Source organism: Callionymus lyra, chromosome 9, assembly GCF_982586985.1.
Source record: "Callionymus lyra chromosome 9, fCalLyr1.hap1.1, whole genome shotgun sequence".
Lineage (NCBI taxonomy): Eukaryota > Metazoa > Chordata > Actinopteri > Syngnathiformes > Callionymidae > Callionymus > Callionymus lyra.
This window is the reverse complement of record NC_141826.1, coordinates 29,496,578-29,516,053: the sequence shown is the minus strand read 5'-3', so window position 1 is coordinate 29,516,053 and position 19,476 is coordinate 29,496,578. Positions and strand designations below refer to the sequence as shown.

At 41.0% G+C, this 19,476-nt stretch overlaps 1 protein-coding gene across 1 annotated transcript; it reads right to left on the bottom strand.

The window, feature by feature from the left end:
• Nucleotides 1–1,132: 1,132 nt before the first annotated feature.
• On the bottom strand, nucleotides 1,133–17,316 carry apln (apelin). Its single transcript, XM_087799190.1, has 3 exons — nucleotides 16,937–17,316; nucleotides 6,743–6,912; nucleotides 1,133–4,839 (listed from the first exon to the last, which is right to left on the bottom strand). The coding sequence occupies exons 1-2, from the start codon at nucleotides 17,001–17,003 to the stop codon at nucleotides 6,749–6,751; spliced, it is 231 nt and encodes a 76-aa protein (XP_087655316.1). The 5' UTR covers nucleotides 17,004–17,316; the 3' UTR covers nucleotides 1,133–4,839; nucleotides 6,743–6,748.
• Nucleotides 17,317–19,476: the final 2,160 nt, after the last annotated feature.

The following is a 19,476-nucleotide window of genomic DNA, read 5'->3' as shown; positions in this document are numbered from 1 at the left end:
ATCAGTTTATTCTGATCCACAGACCTCAGAGCCCGAGCTGGGGTGTAAATCTGGATCAGATCATGAAGGTCTGACCATGAATAGATCTGAAAGTAAGAACCAGAATTTTAAAGTTGTGAGTTCTTCTACTAGATCTGGTGATAATTCTCGCTGCAGTTTTGTATGAACTGCAGGCCAGACAGATCCTTCTTGTTAAGACATGAAAACAGACTGTTACAATAGTCCAGATGAGGAGAAAAAACTAATTGATTTTAAGATCCAGATCTTGTTGTGACGACATTTTCCTAAGTATAGAGAATTTTCACAGTTGAAGGAAACAGTTTTTGGTCAGTTTTGTTCAGTGTTGAACTAGAGACATTTGTCAAACACCAGGTTCCTCAGTTTGACTGACATAAGTCACTCAAGTACTGACTCAACCATAAACTGAGTTTGACTTTTGTCCACATTTAGCTTCAAAGTGTTTTCACTCATTGTTTGACTTCTAGCAACAATTGACCAAGTTCAGCCTCTGGGGCTCAGTTGATCAACAGTAGATCTGATATCATCAGCAAACATGTGATAAGTAACATCAGGAATGATTTTACTCATAGGAATCAAGTACAAACAATAAAGGACCCAGAACAGAACCTTGAGGGATGCCACACAGAAAACAGACACTGAAACAGAAAGGTATGATGAGAACCACTGGAACACAGACCCAGACAGTCTTCATCCCTCAGTCTTCAGGATCTGGTTCAACTGTGTCAAAGGCTGAGGACAGATCCAACAGAACCAGAACATCATGATGTCACTGGACACTTTCAGTAAAGCTGTCTCCGTAGATGTTTACGGAAGCCAGACTGAAACTTCTCATGGATGTCGCTCTGATCCAGGAACAACTGCTCAGACACAACCTTCTCCAAGATCTTGGACAAGATTGAAAGCTTATTTTTATTTTATTTTTACAAATGATGTGGAAAATATGACATGAAGAGTGAGATTAAGGAAACACTTTTAAATAGTCTTACCTGCGTTTTTTTTTTTTACATATTTATAAATTACTGCCATGAATTAAAATGTGTATTTAAAAAAAAGCCATAATAGAGTAAAACAACAAATTAGGCTTTATGGAAAAAAGACACAGGACAGAGCATTTTCTTAAAATAAGATTTTTAATATTACTTATTATCATAAAGATATATTTACACACTTTACAGAAATAGAAAATAAAAACACAAAGCTACGCATGAAAAGAAAAAAAAATAATAATATAAGTACTCCAAGAGCTAAAGCTTATCTTTTATAAATTAGAAACCAAAAGTTCAGATATGTACACAGTATTTCAACCATTTCTGATACACTTGTTTTATTTATTTATGTCATTTATTTTGCCCAGTTCAACATCGAAAAAACAGAGACAGGGACTGTACATTTGGCCTGGTGAGTAATATGAGCACACACCAAAACAGAATATAAGTTTCAGGAGTAATACATCATCTTTCTGAGTAACACTGGATCTCTGAACACAGTGGTTATATAGATGGACCATTTAAAGTGTGGATATCGAGGATCCGTGCTTGTCTTAACAAATAAAGCTTCAAGATGAGGCTCTCAGGTGATAACTGATCATAGAACTCAAATATGCTTTTCCTTCGGTTGCCCAGCTGTTTGGAAATATGTGATTATGTTAAGTATCAGCTTGATTGGTTTCCAAATTCACAATAGAAGATCATGGAATGTGTTGTGTGCCAACTGACTTCAAGTCAGTCTAAAGAATCATATCTGGCAGAAACTGAGCAAATAGAATGACAAAAACATGTTTGAATGCCTGGCTCTGGAATATACCGACGACAAACATAATATCTAACCCAGCAACAGACTCTCCCCGTCCTAGCAGCCAAATGTACTTTGTCATTCAAAAGTGGTACGTTTTTGGAAAGAAGGTTGTTTGTCTACCAGGATAACATGCTAACAAGTGCATAGGAACATTACTCAGGCCTTGTGATGGTCACAGAGAAGAAGAGAGGAAACATTGACGGGACGAATCGTTTCTCTGCTGTAAGCCTTGCTGGAAAAGACCATTAGGGAAAATGGTTTTGCTCCTCGGGCATAATGTATTGGTTTAGCGTTTCAGCCTGAGCCTGGTCGCTTGTCCTTCCACACCATTAACCTGATGTGCAGGCTGCGATCTACATGAACACATTCTTGAAAGCTTTTACATGTCCACCACATATTGTGCTGAAGACTACTTCTCTATTTTGTTACACCCACAAAAGCACAGCTTCTTCGACTGTACTACAAAACTAAGCTTTGGACAACCAGCTAGACAAGAATCAGACAAATAGTTGTCACAATACATTTGGAAACCATTCTATACCAAAACATTATTTTAAGTGGATTTTTTTTCAGCAGCAAAATGTAGAAGCAAAAGTGCAGCCTTCAAACCCAAGAGACTTAGAACGAAGCCGATGTACACTTGTCGGGACACTTTGGATGCGTCACATATTTTGGTTTTAAATCATTTTGTAACAGTTGAAACAGAGCGTGATTATTGGTTTGCTCTGGTCTCTCACACGATAACCTGGCTGCTCCCGATGATGAGAATACATTCATGACAGATGTCTGACTTCTCATGGAATGAGAAAATATTCATTTACACCCCTCGTCTCAATCCAGTCTACGGCCAGCATCCCAAATCTTGTGGTTTCTGTTCACAGCTCATATCGTCCCTTTATAGCTTTTCCAACAATTCACGAGACAAGCTCTCATGAAACCTACATCTCTGTCTGAGGATATGAAAAAATAATGGTGTTACTGAAATTGTTCTTTTTCTCAGTGCCCAGGACTGGGACAGTTGAACTTCCCATGCTCTGAGAAAGCTTCACTGGATCCTATTTGCATGAGATATGGTGAGAGGGACCGCCAACTTTACCAAGTTGACAAATGACTCGATAACTAGCAGAAGTGAATATTTTCACGAGACTGTAATTGTGTTTGTTGTAAAAAAAAAATGAGCACACCTTGACGTCGTATTTCAAAGATCTGATCCAGGTGTACATTGAGCAGGGATTTAAGGGGGGGGCAGGGGGGTGGTTTCAGTCCAAGCCAATTTTTCACTGAGCTCAGACTAAGTGGCCCGAGCCAGCCTTGGGGAGATCCATCTGAGAAAGATTAAATTCAGGGTTTAATGAGTGTTATGATCAAAGCTGCGACCACCTGTGCAGAAGGAGGGCAAATGAGAAAGGCAACTGTATTGGACAGAAAATGGGAAACGGACCTATTCTTGGTACATGAATAAACTGTAGTATACAAAGAGAAAGTTAGGATAGAGTTTATGAAAATATTTTTTTATCGCCTAAAATGTGTGTTTTGATAAAGTAACCCACAAAATAGACTTCTCTTGCCTCTTTCATAGAACCCTGAGAAAATAAGTCAAACTACGTAACAACACAAATAAACAGTAATCTAATCCAGTATAATGGAAAGGCATTTAGTCAGTAGACGTTTCTAGAATGACAGAACTGACAATTTGGAAGTGAATCCAGCCAAAGTTGATGGTCATTTTCTTTCTAAAGGATTTATTCATTTGTCTAATCAAGCTCTGAAGCTACGTTCACATCACCAGAGTCACCTTAAACCGGCTCGATAAGCAGTGAGAGAGCCATTAGAAGAAATGTCAGAATAAAAAAAAGACATGGATGCTAGTTTAGAGTTTGCTGATGTATAAAAATCTAAAATTTAAAATAAAGATATGCATGTAATGTGAACGTGGCTTAATTGAAGTCTGCTGTATCGTCGCAGGAGAAATTGTATTTTTTGTTCAATGCATTGTGTCCTTTTTCAGATTCAAACAAGAGGTAATGTGTTTCTTTTTTCTCCCTAATGCCTCATTCTTCCTGGCAGCAGTGGAGAAAGTGGTTATTTGGCACTTCATTAAAAGGCAATGCGACCTGTTGGTGGCCACTGCCCGTTAACAGTCGTGTAGAGCAGCTTCGAGCGGCAGCGATGTTGAAAAGGCTGGAGATTGAGGGCAAGATTGGGATTTGGATTAGAGGTTAAGATACTCTTCCAAGGTGGGACATGTGAGAGTAACCTTGAGCCCATCAGTGAACCCTCAGCCCCTACGGTGTTAGGATCAACCAAAAATAAGGAATTGTGCCATGTCAGTCAAATCTTTTCAACATTATGTGCTCACTTTGTCTGTCCATCTTCACATGAGGACGAACTGCCATGAGGAAGTCTGAAGCACCATTAACAATGACAACAATGGGTTTCACATGATGCTTCATGAGTCAATTATCAACAAGAAGATTTGTGTTTGCAGCAAACATCTGAAAGTTGAAATAACCGGTGCCCTTCTGAATGATCCTCACCAGTAAAGCCATGACGTTGCTACACAACAATTACTGGTTGCTCAGATTGATCGATGGGAAATCACACCGTGGAAAGATGCTGCTGTTCTGAGTGGGCTTCCTCTCCACCACATGTCATGCAAACTACAGTATGTGAGGCGCTCAAGGAGCTGCTCAGATTGGGCTCTATTAGGCAAATGATAAGAAAAGAAAGAAAAACACTTGGGAGAAGACAGAGATAGACACGTCTTTAGGGAGAGAGACAACGAGAGAAAGAGGATTAGGATATCAATGCCTCCCACCCCCCTTCCCTGCCCCCGATCCTTCCCAGAGCTGAGGGTGAGCGGCTTGTCCTGATTTTCATGTGGACGTGGTTTCTTGAAGAACCAGCAGGTGCTATGGACATCACTCTTCAGGCTGGGCAAGCGTTGGCCCTTTGTTGCAAGGTCCCCGAGGCAAAGGAAGAGCAGAGAGATCAGAACCTGGGGGAGGGCGCGTCAAGCATTACCTGCAAATCAGAAGCACAACAATACGATCTTCAGAGTTTGTTTTTCTCTTGTTCTCTAAAAAAAATGCGTGAGTCACTTCTTCTGCAATCAGTGTCTTCTAGGGGCTCCACGACCAGATCTTGAGACTTTACAACCAGTGAAAACTAACCTGGGCAGTTTGAAATCTTCTTTCAGTGTCTTTATGTAAAGAAACCAAAGGAAACTGTTTCATGTCTCTCTGACACCGCAGGTCCAGCATTACTTTATGTTTGAGCTCAGAAATGGTTTCGTGTTGACGCGGAAACCTTTTATCTTCCTTTGCCTTTTATCTTTTGCCGGTCTATGATGATTTCCCAAGATCTCGTGTGAGTCGAGAAGTAAGCTTTGTTGCTTGACAACAAAGTTCATTCACTGATAAAGCCTTGCTTTTGTTCCAGGTACATACTTCTGTGTAAATGTAATGCCCAGGATACCATATCTAATCTGGATCAAGTTGTATTGTTGTTTTTCAACCTTGTTGTCTATGATGATGTCACCGTTGCTTATGCCTTGCTTATGTCATAAATTCAAAGCCTTAAAACACAAACTGAATCATTGTCACATTTTAACTCAAATACTTTGTGAATCTCTTCTGCTTTTTTAAAGCAAGACTTTTTAAGGATGTTTACCTGTGTACTGTTGTTTTGACTCTGCAGTTTTACATTTTTATTGCCACTGTTGTAAACACAGCATAGAATTGTTTAGTTGGTGTCAGTAGATAATAAAAGGATGAAATAACCAACATTTTTGTTGTTTTGAATGACTATGATTGAGTCACTTGTATCATAGTTATTATCACCATTATAAAGCTGAAACTGGTTGTAAAAGGAAAATCCATAAGAGAGTTTTCTTAGGCATAAGCGTGACTCAGCTGTTTGTTTTAATAAAGATTCACAACTTCTTAAAGCTTATTGTGTCACTTGTGTCACCGAGAGCGGGTTCTCACAGTTTATTGGCTGACAGAGCAAGTTAGAACATATTGCCCTTCGTTCTTCAGAAACATTGTTTTGACTTTTATCATTTTGATTCTATACTCTTGAGTTTCGTGGTCTTTTCCTCACTATGGCTTTAATTTGCTGATCAGCAGGTCATGGTCTCGCAAACGCCTCCTGTGTCTTGTGAAGTTCTCTTAAACCACACAAAGACTCTAGTATTTTATATAGTAGAAGTTAGTATTATTTATATATAAGTAAGTAAGAAATGTATATTTGTATAGCACTTTTCCAGACCAGGGTCACAAAGCGCTTAAACAATCAAAACAATATTCATTAAATATATAGAAGTTTATAGTATTTTCCCTCTAACTAGACCAATGTCTGTCAATACAGTGCATGTCTTTGATTGAAATCTTAATGTGAGAATTTACAACTACCATTGATCTAGTAATACAATGAATTGTTTAAACGGAAAAATAACATCTTGTTTTGTAGTAAAGTGTATAATGAATAAAAAGTCAAAGAGTGTGCAGTTCATCAGACGCCTCAGAATCTGAATCTCTGTGTTTTAGTTCTGGCTGCTTCAGGTTCCAATGTCATCCATTTGTAAAGAGCAGTTTTGAATTACTGTAATTAATCTGAGTCGGTGGACGACTTGTCTCCAGAAGGACCGAAGCTGTATCGTTCTTCTTTGATGCTTTGAAGATGTTTTGTTAAACTTGTGAGGAACCTGATGTTTGAATCACGCATGTCAACAAAAGATCGCTTCTGTGTCTGGTCCTCAGTTTTAGAAGATAATTCATATATTCGCAAATGTATTATAATTTTATTTTTATTGAATTTGTATTTGAGACTTTACCTGTTATCCTCTGAGAAACAGAAGACATCTTTCTCTTACGACAGTCCAAGTGAGTTAAAAAAAACATCTCAGCTCGACGACGTCCCTCACCTTGCTCTAGAACGGCATCGGGCCCTTATTGGAAAGACGGGGCCGAGGGCGTCTCCTCTTCCAGCCGGCCGGTCTGTGGGTCTGACCGGCTCTCACGGGGTTCTGCACCACTTTTCTCCCCGTCGCTGCCTCCCCCAGCTCTCGGCCATGCTCCGTGGAGGCCATGGGACCTGAAGCAGAACATCCGTGAGTATCCATGACATCACTGGAAGGAGTGAGTGTCGTTCAGATCACGAGCGACTGTTATCAAGGCTGAAGGTGAGCTCAGAGATTGGAAGCAGAGATAACAGATGAGGGAACATGAGACAAGTATAGGTTTGTTGGGGCGCGTGTGTGGCCTCCTCAGCCCACCCAGCTTTAAGTTAATCAAGCTTGTGCTGAGAGTGCTGTGGATGGACGTGGAGCTGAGGCCCGAGATGAAACCCCTCGTGTCTCCATCACCCTGCAGATGATAAACACTGCAGCAGGCTGTGTGAAGGTAACAAGATTAGAGGCGAGAGACTCTGTGTGAATGTGTTGGTGTTCGCTGGTGTGTGTTGGAGAGATCCCAGATGTTCTTAGTCGTCTCTAATTTAAGTGTTGCCTGATCCCCGTTAAGCCCCCGTTTTTCCTAAAGGTTAGGTCAACTCTGGTGCGACCTCTTGACCTGCTGCAAACCTGCAGACCTCATGAAGGACGTCCTTTTAATGGGACATTTAATGTGATGGATCGCTCTTGAGCACGAGCTCTAATGAAGTTTGCGTTAATAACAGAGTCAACATATTGAAACGTTTGAAGATTTTAAATGTTTACTTCGTTTTATATAAACAACGTACACAAAATGACATTCATAAAGACTCAATAAGTGAGAAAACTTTGATTAAGTAATAAAAGGCTTCAGTTCAATGGACAAAATGAACATCTTTCATTCACTCTTAGAAACAGAAGACCAGCCCACAAAAAAGTCTAAACCCCCACAGGCATGATTGACATCAGTCACATGGGGTCGTGACATTCAAGTTTCCTGCTTAAGGAGACACTGGCACCATTTTAGAGTTCTTGAAAGGATAACCTTTCTTTCATTCATAGGCTGAAGTCGTGGCAGAAACATCTCTTATCTTTCTTCTGTCTCTTCATCCATTGCTTGTTCTTTTTTTATTCAACTAAATACTTCCCAGGACCTTCAGGTAGACGTTCCACTGCAGCAGAATAGTGGCCACTTGCATGACTGAGCAAGAAAGCTTGTTTTTCTTTTATATCCTTGAAACGCCAGACATCTCAAGTTCCATTTCCACACTAATCTTCTTCCACGAGAACATTACACACCGTAGTTGTTCTCATACACTGGTCTAATTCATACTCCAGGCAAAGTCTGTTGCATATTTCCGCATCTAAAGCCCATCTTTGTGCTAATCTACACGTTATCCTTTTGTTATTGTTCCAGATACAGAATGAATGAGCGACGTTTACACATTCTGAACAGCATTCAGCTCATTTCTTTATAATCCCTGGTCGTGAAAGTTAAGACATGTTTGAGCAGATTTTCTGGACTAACTGAAGAATTATGAGCCACGTTCCAACACCATCTTCATTCAGAAACACAAACCAGAGGGAGACGTTTTAAATTGTTAATGTTGAGTCAAAGTGTAATCTCTGTGTATATTTATATATTATATATTTATTACTTATGTGACTGAGGCTGCAAACTGAATTGCCCAGCAGGGGTAGAAAATATATATTGTCTAAATCAAATAGAATATCCTGTTGACATTTCTGCAGTTAAAAAATCCTGGATATTTTTTATAAACAAAGTAGCCGTTGTCTAGTGTTCCACATTTAATGGAAGAGGTTTATTTTACAAACTGTCTTCAAAGGCATTTCCAGTTGAAACGAACACAGGAGTGACAGATGTATCACGTGAGTAACAAAAAAGATGTTTGGGGCGAAACTAGTTGAGCTAACTCTGCATTAGGTAACTTGTCAATGGTTTCATGCCAACAATGAACAATTATATAAAACCATGGTTATTTGAAAACCATTTCACTTTCATCATTCATCATCTTGGAGATGTTTGATAATTGACTTAAGTTTAACCTGAATCTGTTTTCTTTCAGCCGTTTGTCTTGATTGATATCTTTTGTTTCTTTATGTTCCTTTTCAAACTGGTAACTTTACATAAAGTTATAACACGTCGTCGCAAAGTTCATGAGGTCCTTGTCCCTAAAATATTGCGGATAAGATACTTTTTATTTTTATTTATGAACAATGTTTTGAACCCAGACCTGAAAACAGACATTTTTGTTGTAAGGTCAGGGATGTTCAATAATGTGAAAGATTTCAATTGCATTTATATTACAATAACATGGGAACTGGCTGAACTGTGATTTACTCCAAAGTATCCTTTTCATCTTTACTCGATTACAAAACATTTAAGTGTCTTTTTTAAATTATTAAAAGACAAAACTGTCTATTTATTGTTCAAGACTGGTAAATATTAATGTCTGGATTATGGAAGCTTCAATTTCCAGATGAAGTCACTGAAATTCAAGGGGCTTATAGAATAAAACAATAGTACACAATGCAATGTGAACAAGATAATACCATGGCTGCACATGCTGAGAGGAACTAAACTCACTGGGTGGTAAGACTGTCATAACCTGCACCAATAATGAGACAATTTAAACCATGACAGTCTGTCTGCCACTGCGCTACACATGGGCTTGAAGGGAGAACATCTTGTAATTCTCCTGACAAATCTCAGCCTGTCCAATCTGGTGACGGACAGAAAAGTGTAATGAAAGCTGCTAAAAATAAGCCAAGGCTCAGTGATAACACTGGCAATATAGAATCACTCCTGCAGCCTGGAGCGAAGGCATTGCAATGTGACAGATTTGACGTACAGCAACAGATGCTGTGGAGCTCCATCCATCCGCAGAAGAATATCCAATGTGGCAGCATCTGTTGCGTTGGGATAAGACCTTGGGATTTTAAGCATGGCAGGCCGATCATTGAATAATGCATGTTTCACCTCCATAAACAAAGACGTCTTCTTCTGTGAAATCTCTTGTATCCTATTTGATCTTTTCACATGAGGGATCCACATGTTTATGTTCAGAAGGTTAACCAGAAAGATAGTAGATGTTTCATAACAATGACCTTCTTATCTGACCCACAATCAACCTTGACACCAAGTTTAACCCCATTTCCAGCCAATATGAACCATTGTTTCTCTAGTAATTCTCTCATTAAACTTTAATAAAGAAGGAATATGAAGAATGTTGGTGTAAGTTCTAGCATCACAATATTAGTGTGTGTTTCTAAAATCCAACTTATGTGTGTTAATCTTTTAGTGTAAATAAATCAATGCATAACTCTTGGTGACTCAATAAATAAATAATACTTTTCTCGAGTGAAATCATAACATGTTTATCAACACAATCATAGATCCTTATTTGACACTTTGGTTGTCGAGAAAGTGATGAAATCTATTTTTGAAAGAAAGTATTTTTTAGTATTTGTTTAATTCATTAGAATTTTTTTCCAATGGAAATGACAGGAGAGCCTATTGTATTACATTACGATCAAAGATCATCCATAGGTTCGTTCATTCGTTTGTATCTGAATTTAATTTAAAAAGATGAGGTTCAGGAAGATTCCATAGAACTAACACTAACACAAAGACTGTCGTCCAGAGACCAAGTATTTGAGTGTTTTTGTTACGGATTGAAGGAAAGCAGCAGTTGTAGCATTAATGAGTTCAGTTTAATGTTTTACAACAACTCACCTTATTCGGCTAATATATATATGAAATTAATACAATGAAACAATGAAGAAAATAACGTCAATACTTCTGGAATATAAAGACAACAAAACAGCTCCTCACAAAAAGATGAGAAGATAAATGACGAGAGTAATAATCATCTATAAACTGAAATGAATATCACAATTTGTCATCACTGGACTCCTGAGCATAATCCAGCTACACAAACATAACCAGAGACATTATTTATGAGTGATAGCATCACAAATGAAGAATGCTTCAGTCTCGATTCATATTGACCAGCTGTGTTGTTTGTATCCTGTCTGATTCCTCAAGGCCGGCCATCCATCCTAGTAGGATCCAGCTGAGAGGCCCACAGACTGTACAACACTCCAGCAGTGGTGTCCAGACAGAAATACATCTTCCAGCATCAAGTTAATCAACATGTACTAAAAGCTGACAAGAACTTAGAGTGCTGTTAGTCAGTAGTCAGAAGTGGAAAATTGCCCCGAACTCAGCCAAACAACCACCGCTACTTCCTACACCATGTGGTTGACATCTTAATTGTATCTTAGACAAAAGTCTCAAACGTCGACATCAATAAGATCCAAAATGAATCTTCACTCACTGCCGAATTTCCTGAGCCATTATGAGGTGGATTACTGTCTGAATGATTACTTCTTGAATCCCGTCTGGTCGTTGACCCGTCATTCTCATCATTAACAGTCACACTGTCTTACAGCTTCTAAAGCCAATGACTCCCCAAAAGCATGAAGAGCATGATCGTTAACATGAGCTTAAAGTATTTCTACAACATAGTTGGACGACAAATTTGGTCTCAGAACGTCTCTGGTTCTTTCTATATAAGGAGTCAGAAAATGTCCTTTTTTTCAATGAAGTCAATTTGTAAGATCAGGAAGGAGTTTCTTTGCTATTGTCTGCTTTGATTGCTTTGTGTTGGTTGTAATTGTTGCCTTAAGCGTGTTTCTCTCCTGTGAGATTGTTTAGAGCAGTAGAGGACGAGTCAATACCCAGGTGTGTGTGCAGCCATGGGTTATTACCATGGTTATTACCATGGTGTCGTCGGTGCAGGCAGAGTCTCTTAATCATCTGAGCTTCATTCATGTCTTAACTAGAGAACCCAACTAACCAGAAAGAGCCGCACACTGACGTCAGAAATAGTTTGAATGTGTAGAGACAGTCATGTGCAAGGAAAAGGGCATCGAGCAAAATATGTGTTAATTGGGTCCAAACAGACAATTCATTTAGCATAAAACGGGTTTGAAGACAAATCATTCAGCAACACATCCGTTTGCACCTGCACATGTGGAAGCGTGGCTGAGTCATCTCTCTCTCGATGCTGCTCATCACAGGCCAGCGATTGTGGGCCTTGGCAGGAACTGGTACCAATTGCTTGCCTGACTTTCAGACCATGTTTCCATGGCAGCCACCATGAAAAGCACTCAGATTGGAGCAAAAAGAATGACATTGTAGCTGAAATCGATCTAATTTTACAGATTTCATCAAGCACAGTCTGACTCAGCCTCCGCTTTTCTGCCTGTTCTTTTCTCAGGAGGGATTTGTTTTGGTCGTAAGCTCTTTTATTTTTGTTGTGGGACTGTTTGATATGCAGCATTGTTAAACTGTAATAAAGCCACGCTTGTCGCGGCGCTGAGCGCTGGCTTTGTCTATCCATTGAAGACCTTTCCTCTTTTTCGCTTCAGTGTTTCAATTCTCAACCTGCACTGAGCGTTGACCCCAAACATGCTAAAGGTTGCGAACAAATTAAAAACAAGCTGCCCACTAGTTTCTGGTCTTCAGCAGATGTCCCTTTGAGCCAGTCAGCATCCTGTGAAGTGTGCGGCTATATATCTCCAGAGTGTATGAAATGATGAGGTGTTACATACTCTGCTATGATCAGAGCGCTGCCAGTTCAAAGGGCCGGCAGCAGCATTGAGCAAACTAATGAAGCCACTGACTCCCGGCACCACTTGACTGCCTGTTGGCTTACACTCTAGTTCGAGGGTGAAACTGTGGCTACAAGGTTACTGCAGGTTGAAAACCAGCAGTGATTAAAGCAGGAACTCAGTTCTCTAGTTAATGCTGAAAGCGGTTTCTGGTGCTTCTTTTTTTTTAACAACAAAGGGTTGGATTTGCAGCCACTAAAGGAGAGCAGGCGACCAACCATTGCCCAAATCTCCAGAGACAGCCCGTCAAGGGCAAAGAGATTCTCTGACCATTAGTTTCCATGGGCACAATGATCAGATGTGCCACCAGCCCCTCCTTCTTGGCGCCATCACTTCCATCCTCCTGCTGTGAACCTGTGTGTCTTTGAGATGAAGGAGAGAAACTGAAAGGAAGGTAAACGTTCATCTCTGGGTTCACCACTAATGCCAATGCTTGAGGGACAACAGCACCATTTAACCGTTTAAAGAATTGAAAATAACGCTTTTGATCATGCTACAATCAAATCGTACACGTCATGATCATGTATGTATTTCCTGGGATTATCCTGGTAGCAAAATAAACATGTATTAGGAACTTAATTGTTGTGAGTAAATGTTGTGCTGCTTTCACTGACACTCTATCTTGAGCTTCTACAGACAGCTGTGATTTTAGTGCCACTTGACGTTATTTCCGTCTCCTGACCCTTCCTTCGGAACGCTCTTGCGAGCTGCCGTGCTTGGAAAGGCTGGAGCAACGACCTTGTCGTGGTCAATGCAGCTCTGAGGGAAACGACACAAGATCTCATACCTGACCTTATTGTGAGTTCACTAACTTTCACTGCCAAGAATAAGGACTATTGTAACAAGAGCACTTGATCCAGGCAGAGACTCGACTGAGAAATGAAAGTTGAAAATAAAACTGGTTCCATAGAAAGTGTAAGAAGAAGGAATATCATACAAATATAGTGAAGTTGATAAATGGGCTTCTGACTTATAATTACAGTGAATTATCCAGAATGAAACCTTCGTCTTTATTTCAGAAAGACTCACTGTCATTATTGTATAATCAAAGAGGACTTTCTTATCCTGAAAATCACCTCCAGTATCTTGTTAGCTTGTGACGTACGTGTTGTGTATCCTCCCAGTGCAGTAGTGTCGCCGATCACAGACTGAACTTCAGTTATTTGATGAATGACTGACCATGTTGTCGCACACAATCTTGACGTATCCAATTTGCAAACATTCACAGAAAAAAATGACACAGAAACCACGAGCCACAGAAGCATCTTATCTCCAAGAACAAAACTACAGCATTTCGCCCGAGGCACAGAATTGAGGCGCATTGATAAATGAACCCAAATCCCTCAACAGCTTTCACAGACTTATTTGCTTGAATGCCTTCATTAGATCAAATCCCAAGTGAGACTTACAATTGTGTAAAACAGAAAAGCTGCATAATTAATTGTGAAAATTGGCAGCATATCTATTTCTCTGCTTTAAAAAGAACGCCCACATTTTTCTAGGAATCCAGTCTTTCCAACTAAGTAAATGTGTATTTTAGGTTCAGTACGTAGCAGTACGGCAGCATCCTAACAAAAATGTCATGACTGGTCTCCTTCAGGTTTAAAACCTGCAGCTTTTGAGACTTTCACTCAAAATGGAACACTTAAGAGAGTCATAAATCATTTTAATATCAAACACTTAAGAGACATGGCTGTGACTCGAAAAATATCTGCATCTAATTACCTTGTAAGCAGCAGCGAGGATTGGGACTGTCAATCATTTCAGGTCTGGTTTTCACAGGAACCCCCCCCCCCCCCCCCCCACACACACACACACACACACACACACACACACACACACACACACACACACCCCTACACACACACACACTCACACACACACACACACACACATATATATATACACACACACACACACACATATATATACACACACACACACACACACACACACATATATACACACACACACACAACAACCTTCATCCAGACTATGCCCTCTCAACTCTCTTCACACACACAGATCTCGCCTAGAATAACTGCTGTTGTGTTTCTATCAGATGCGTCTCCAGAGGTTTATGCAGCAACTTCTGTTTCATTATTGATCAATGATGGGAAATGAAGGTGATGAATGAGTTTGGTTGGCTGAGCCGAAGGAAGCGTCACATAAAGCTGTCATTAATGCTTCTATCGTTCAGTCAAAAGTTTACTGGACGCTGTGTTGTATGTGTTAGAAACATACTTTAAAATACTACGAAGAAAACCACTACGTCCTCTTTGTCCAGCGTTACTTCTGGACATCTGGAAAGGGTTATTTCCTTGACTCTCTTCTGTACTCACACACTCACAGAAACCTTTAATACGTGAAAAAAAAGGGCAATTACACTTTCAATGTTCCTAGTTAAGGTTATAGATGTTTAACAGAATACTCAACACTAGCTTGTTTTACTCGTCAGCTAAATTCATCTGTGGGCAGCTGAACTTTGACCTTCAACAGTTGAGTAAGCATCAGGTTTTCTGCCTGCCTGGGTATCCAGTCCTAACGTTGCATGAAAGTTTAATAACATTACAGGCAACGTAACATGTCAGGCCATGTTTATTTGGATTGATTGATTTGAAAGACAATGAGTGATTAACTTTTAAGAGTCAAAATGTTTTAGCCTCGATCTCTCGAGAGTTTGTCAGTGAAAGAGCGAGAATCATGGATTCATTGTTGAGTAAGAGTCAAGGATGGTTGATTGAAGTGCAATGTTAATATATCTTAATTTAATATGTTAAAGCATCTTAATATAATATGTTAAAGCATCTTAATATAATATGTTAAAGCATCTTAATATAAGCAGAGGAAGGACACCATCAGTGTTGGTAATGATTGTTGAGCAACATTTATCTGTCACTACTAGACTCTTATGTTTCTGAATCTATGTTTCTCGTCCTGCACATATTGCTTATTCTCTTGTATCTCCTCCCTGTTTCTCAGACACACACACACACACACCCACACACACACACACACACACACACACACACACGGAGACGGAGAATAGCCCACTGAACTGGAAAAGCATTTGTCTGAGATGAAAGGCTTCACACCCACTGCCTACACGAAGAGCCTTTTCCCGACACCTTCCCGCGACAGCACATACTGTAGCGAAGGCTTTTGCTCAGCAGACACCAGAGCTAGCATCATCCCCACACCCATCATCGCTGCAACACACATGCATCGCTGACAGTCCTGCTCGCCTCGTCTCCATCAATGAAGCTACTCCAGCAGCGACCGAGAGAAAAGCACATAAGCGGCATGACTTGAACAAGGAGGATCAGCTCGGATGAATCCCTGAGGCACAGCTGCCTTGTTTTCCCCATAGCTGGTGTAGCATGGTGGGCTCTCAGGCGTGGAACATGCTTAGCCACTGGCAGGGCGTGAGAAACGACACCGACCATGATGCTAGATGATTCCTCTCATTACTCCGGTGACAAAAATAGCATGTCGCTCTAACAAATGTGCTGAGAAGCATGAGGAGCATGAGGAGCATGAGGAGCATGTAGCTGTGGATGGATGGACCGGAGTGGACACAAGTCTCGCAGCAACTAGCAACATATCCAGTGTAGCACCAATAGACAAATTGTATCTCGTGGGAAATGTGTCTTTAAAAAGTAGAAAAAGATGAAATGACAGAACATGTGTGAAGATCCAGCAGCAGTAGCTGGTAAACAGATGATAAACCAAGGATGAGACGGACATTGACTCAGGCCTGAGTGTTGTTTTTTCACACCTCAATGTTACCTGCATCACATCTGCAGACTGACCACCAGCCTGACCTAAACCTCCTATTCTCTGGGAGGCTTCATACCAACCCTTGGGAAACTGTTCCAGATCAATAATGTAGTTCAAAACCTGAGCATCAACATTTGAATCTAGTCCAACAATTCTTCCAGAGAACAAGCTCTACTTTGCAGGGATTTACTGTGACAAGGCAAGACCATTAGAAACAAGTCTTGCATCATGGAAGTGTGTTCTCCCACTATGTGTTCAACAATTAACGTCCTCAACACCATCACTACAGGAGGTACACATACGTATTGTGTAGGTACTTGTAAAACTGCTTCATAATTAAAGTACTAATACTATGTTCAAGTCAACCATCCAATGGTAAAATGAGCGGATTAATAGTATTTACCACTTCACCGAGCAGAACATGTGGCATGAACATCCTTCATTTCATAACAGCCCGACTGATTTAAAAAACATTGAATCTTCCTCCAAACATCGAGCAACATGAAGACTAGAAAGCACAGAACAACATGAAAGCTGCTACAATAGCAGACAGTATAACCACTGCAGTGCAGTACTGTACACAGCCAGGTGCCCATATTCCTAGTCTTTTGGACCCACACTGGTAACTGATCAACTACAGCGAACTGCCGAGTGCAAACAGAAGAGAAAGGAGAGAAAAGAGGCGAGCGGCGACAAGGCTCTACTCACCAGCACTGGCCGAACACAGCAGAGACACCAGGAGCACAATCACCAGCGTCAGGATCTTCACATTCATTTCTGCTCCCTCTGGCTCTGCTAGTCACTCGCTGAGATACTGTAGTGATGTGTGGATGAGAGAGAGAAGGCGAGAGAGGGAGAGAGGCTGAGCGAGAGGGAGAGAGAGTGTGTTTGCTCTCCTGTGGATGTCAGTTTGTGGGAATGTGCGTCGCTCTCCGGCGGTGCCTGTGTTTGTCTAAATGCGTATTTGTGTATCAGTGGGTGACAGCGCCGCTCCGAGGCTCGTCTCGGTCCGAGGTGTCAGAGAATCAAGATCCAGGTCCAGTGGAGCTGCTGCTGCCGGCATGTGTCGGAGGCTCCTCTAGACTGAGACTGATCATGTGGTTTATGTATCACTAACTCCCCGGGTCACGGAAAAGCTCTCCTACCCCGGCATCAGCCACCACCCCCACCCCTTTTCCTACAACATGCACACATGCCAGCGCAGAGGAAGGAGGTGGTGGGCGGGGGGTGGTTGGTAAGAAGGTTAAGGGTGGGGGTGCAGGCAGGTTTATGATAATACCCCAACAGATGCCCTCGCTGAGAACTCTTTGAATCGCAGGCGAAGTCGCATGTGAGGAATCCAGGAATCAAAATAGCAGCTTATGGGGGAAGTAGATGAAAGAAGGGAAGGTGTGAGATGAGGTTCATGCTTTCCTGCTTTCTATCTGCACCATCTTAATAGACCTTTCTTCTCAACACCATTCTTTCTGTCGAGCTGAACATAAAGCTTCCTTCTCTGCAGCGTTTGAAGTTAGTGACAGTCACACTGCAACGAACCAGACTCTGATCCAATCCTGACACTGTTTGTTTCCCCTGAAGTCATTTGTTTTACTTTCTCGATGGATTTTATTCTTTCTGTGAACAAAAGGCCCTTAAAGGCCACCACCCTCTAAAATAAGTCAATTTATTTTGTGTTTCATGTGTTTATCGTACAATAAACAGGAAACGTTACATTATTCTGCTGAATTGTGTGAACTCTCAGAAGGCACAATATTCCTTATCGCGTTTGACCAAGAAGAACATGAAGGCGCCAACACAGCAGTTTGTCTTCAGAAGAAAATCATTGAGTAAAACGTCAAGAACCTTTTAAACGAGTTTGTCACCAACCCTGGGGAGGAAAGAAACAAACGTCATTCACTACTTTCTAGACTGTGACGTTAGACCAACAATGTGAAACCGTTTCCTAGTTTAAGGGAAAAGAATATTGATCTGTTTCATGTTAAAAGAAAGAGTTGTTAGAGATAATAGCTCGAAGGCGTCACTTCTCTTAAGGGTCTGCAGATTATATCCCGAGGCAGGCAGTGACACATGATTGATGGACCTCTGAACACTCGCCCCCACAGACTCGACACAACTTCTTTTCTATGTTCTGTTGCTAAACACTCACTTTAATGGTATAGACCTGAGCAGGGGCCCCATGACCCCAGCTCTCCAGCTCCTGCTTCACACAGCTCCACCATTGTCTGAGCAAAGCCTGGTGTCCTTGAGGGCAACATATCTGTGCCACCCACTCGAGATCCAGCAGCAATAGCACCTTCCATATTTACATGCAGCACTTGAGCCCTTCATATGAAGCAATCCTCTCACCTCCAGGGTGGCCGAGCGCTGAGGGCTAAAGATGCTTATCCAAGCTTGTCCTTATTTTAGCCCAACGATAATTCCCTCCAGTGTTAGTAAAAGAACCGTTCACAGCATTTTCTCAAAGGTGTTCAATGATCACTGAGAGCAGGTGCCTCCACTGTACTAATACCACCACTTTATTACCACCTTGGTATTCAGCAAGTCAAGGCAATTTCAAGATGATAATGAAATCCAACATTCAGCAATCTTTTGAAAGAGAAGTGAACACCAGACCTACTTGAGATTGAAAGTTAATCAGACTGAGCTTTAAATCTAAATAGAGGCGAGACGCCAGAATGTGTCTAATCCAGGTGCTCGCTGTGGTCATCGACGACTCCAGACCTGCTGCATTAAAACCTCATACACGTAACAACATGTATGATATGGTTACGTTGGCAGCACAAGCTTAAACATTAGCGCTTCATTAGCTTTAATTGTCTTAGCTTGAAGCAAAGCCTGTCATGTCACAGATGGTCTGTCTTGATACCAGTGGACCATGTGTCCTGGACTGAGCCTTAACCAGGGAAGAATTCCTTTGTGCATTCAGGAAAGTGGAAATCATTCCAGCTGGAGTATGACATGCACCAGAGTCAGAGGGCACCGATACAGCCGCATGTGCTTCAACACAGGAAACACTTGGCTGTTTACAGGAAACACTGACAGGAATGTCTGCTTCGAGTCCCTGATGACGACTTTTCCGGATTCTTTACCTTTTAATAACAAAGCGACATTTTTCAGACAAGAGCAGCACAGATGATGGAAGAGGTTTCTTGTTTTCTTTAAAGCTCTATGGAAGAGTCAACAGTTGTCTCTGGTATGACCACAGTTTGCTGTAAATACCGTCTGAGTCACAAATAATGAATTTCCTG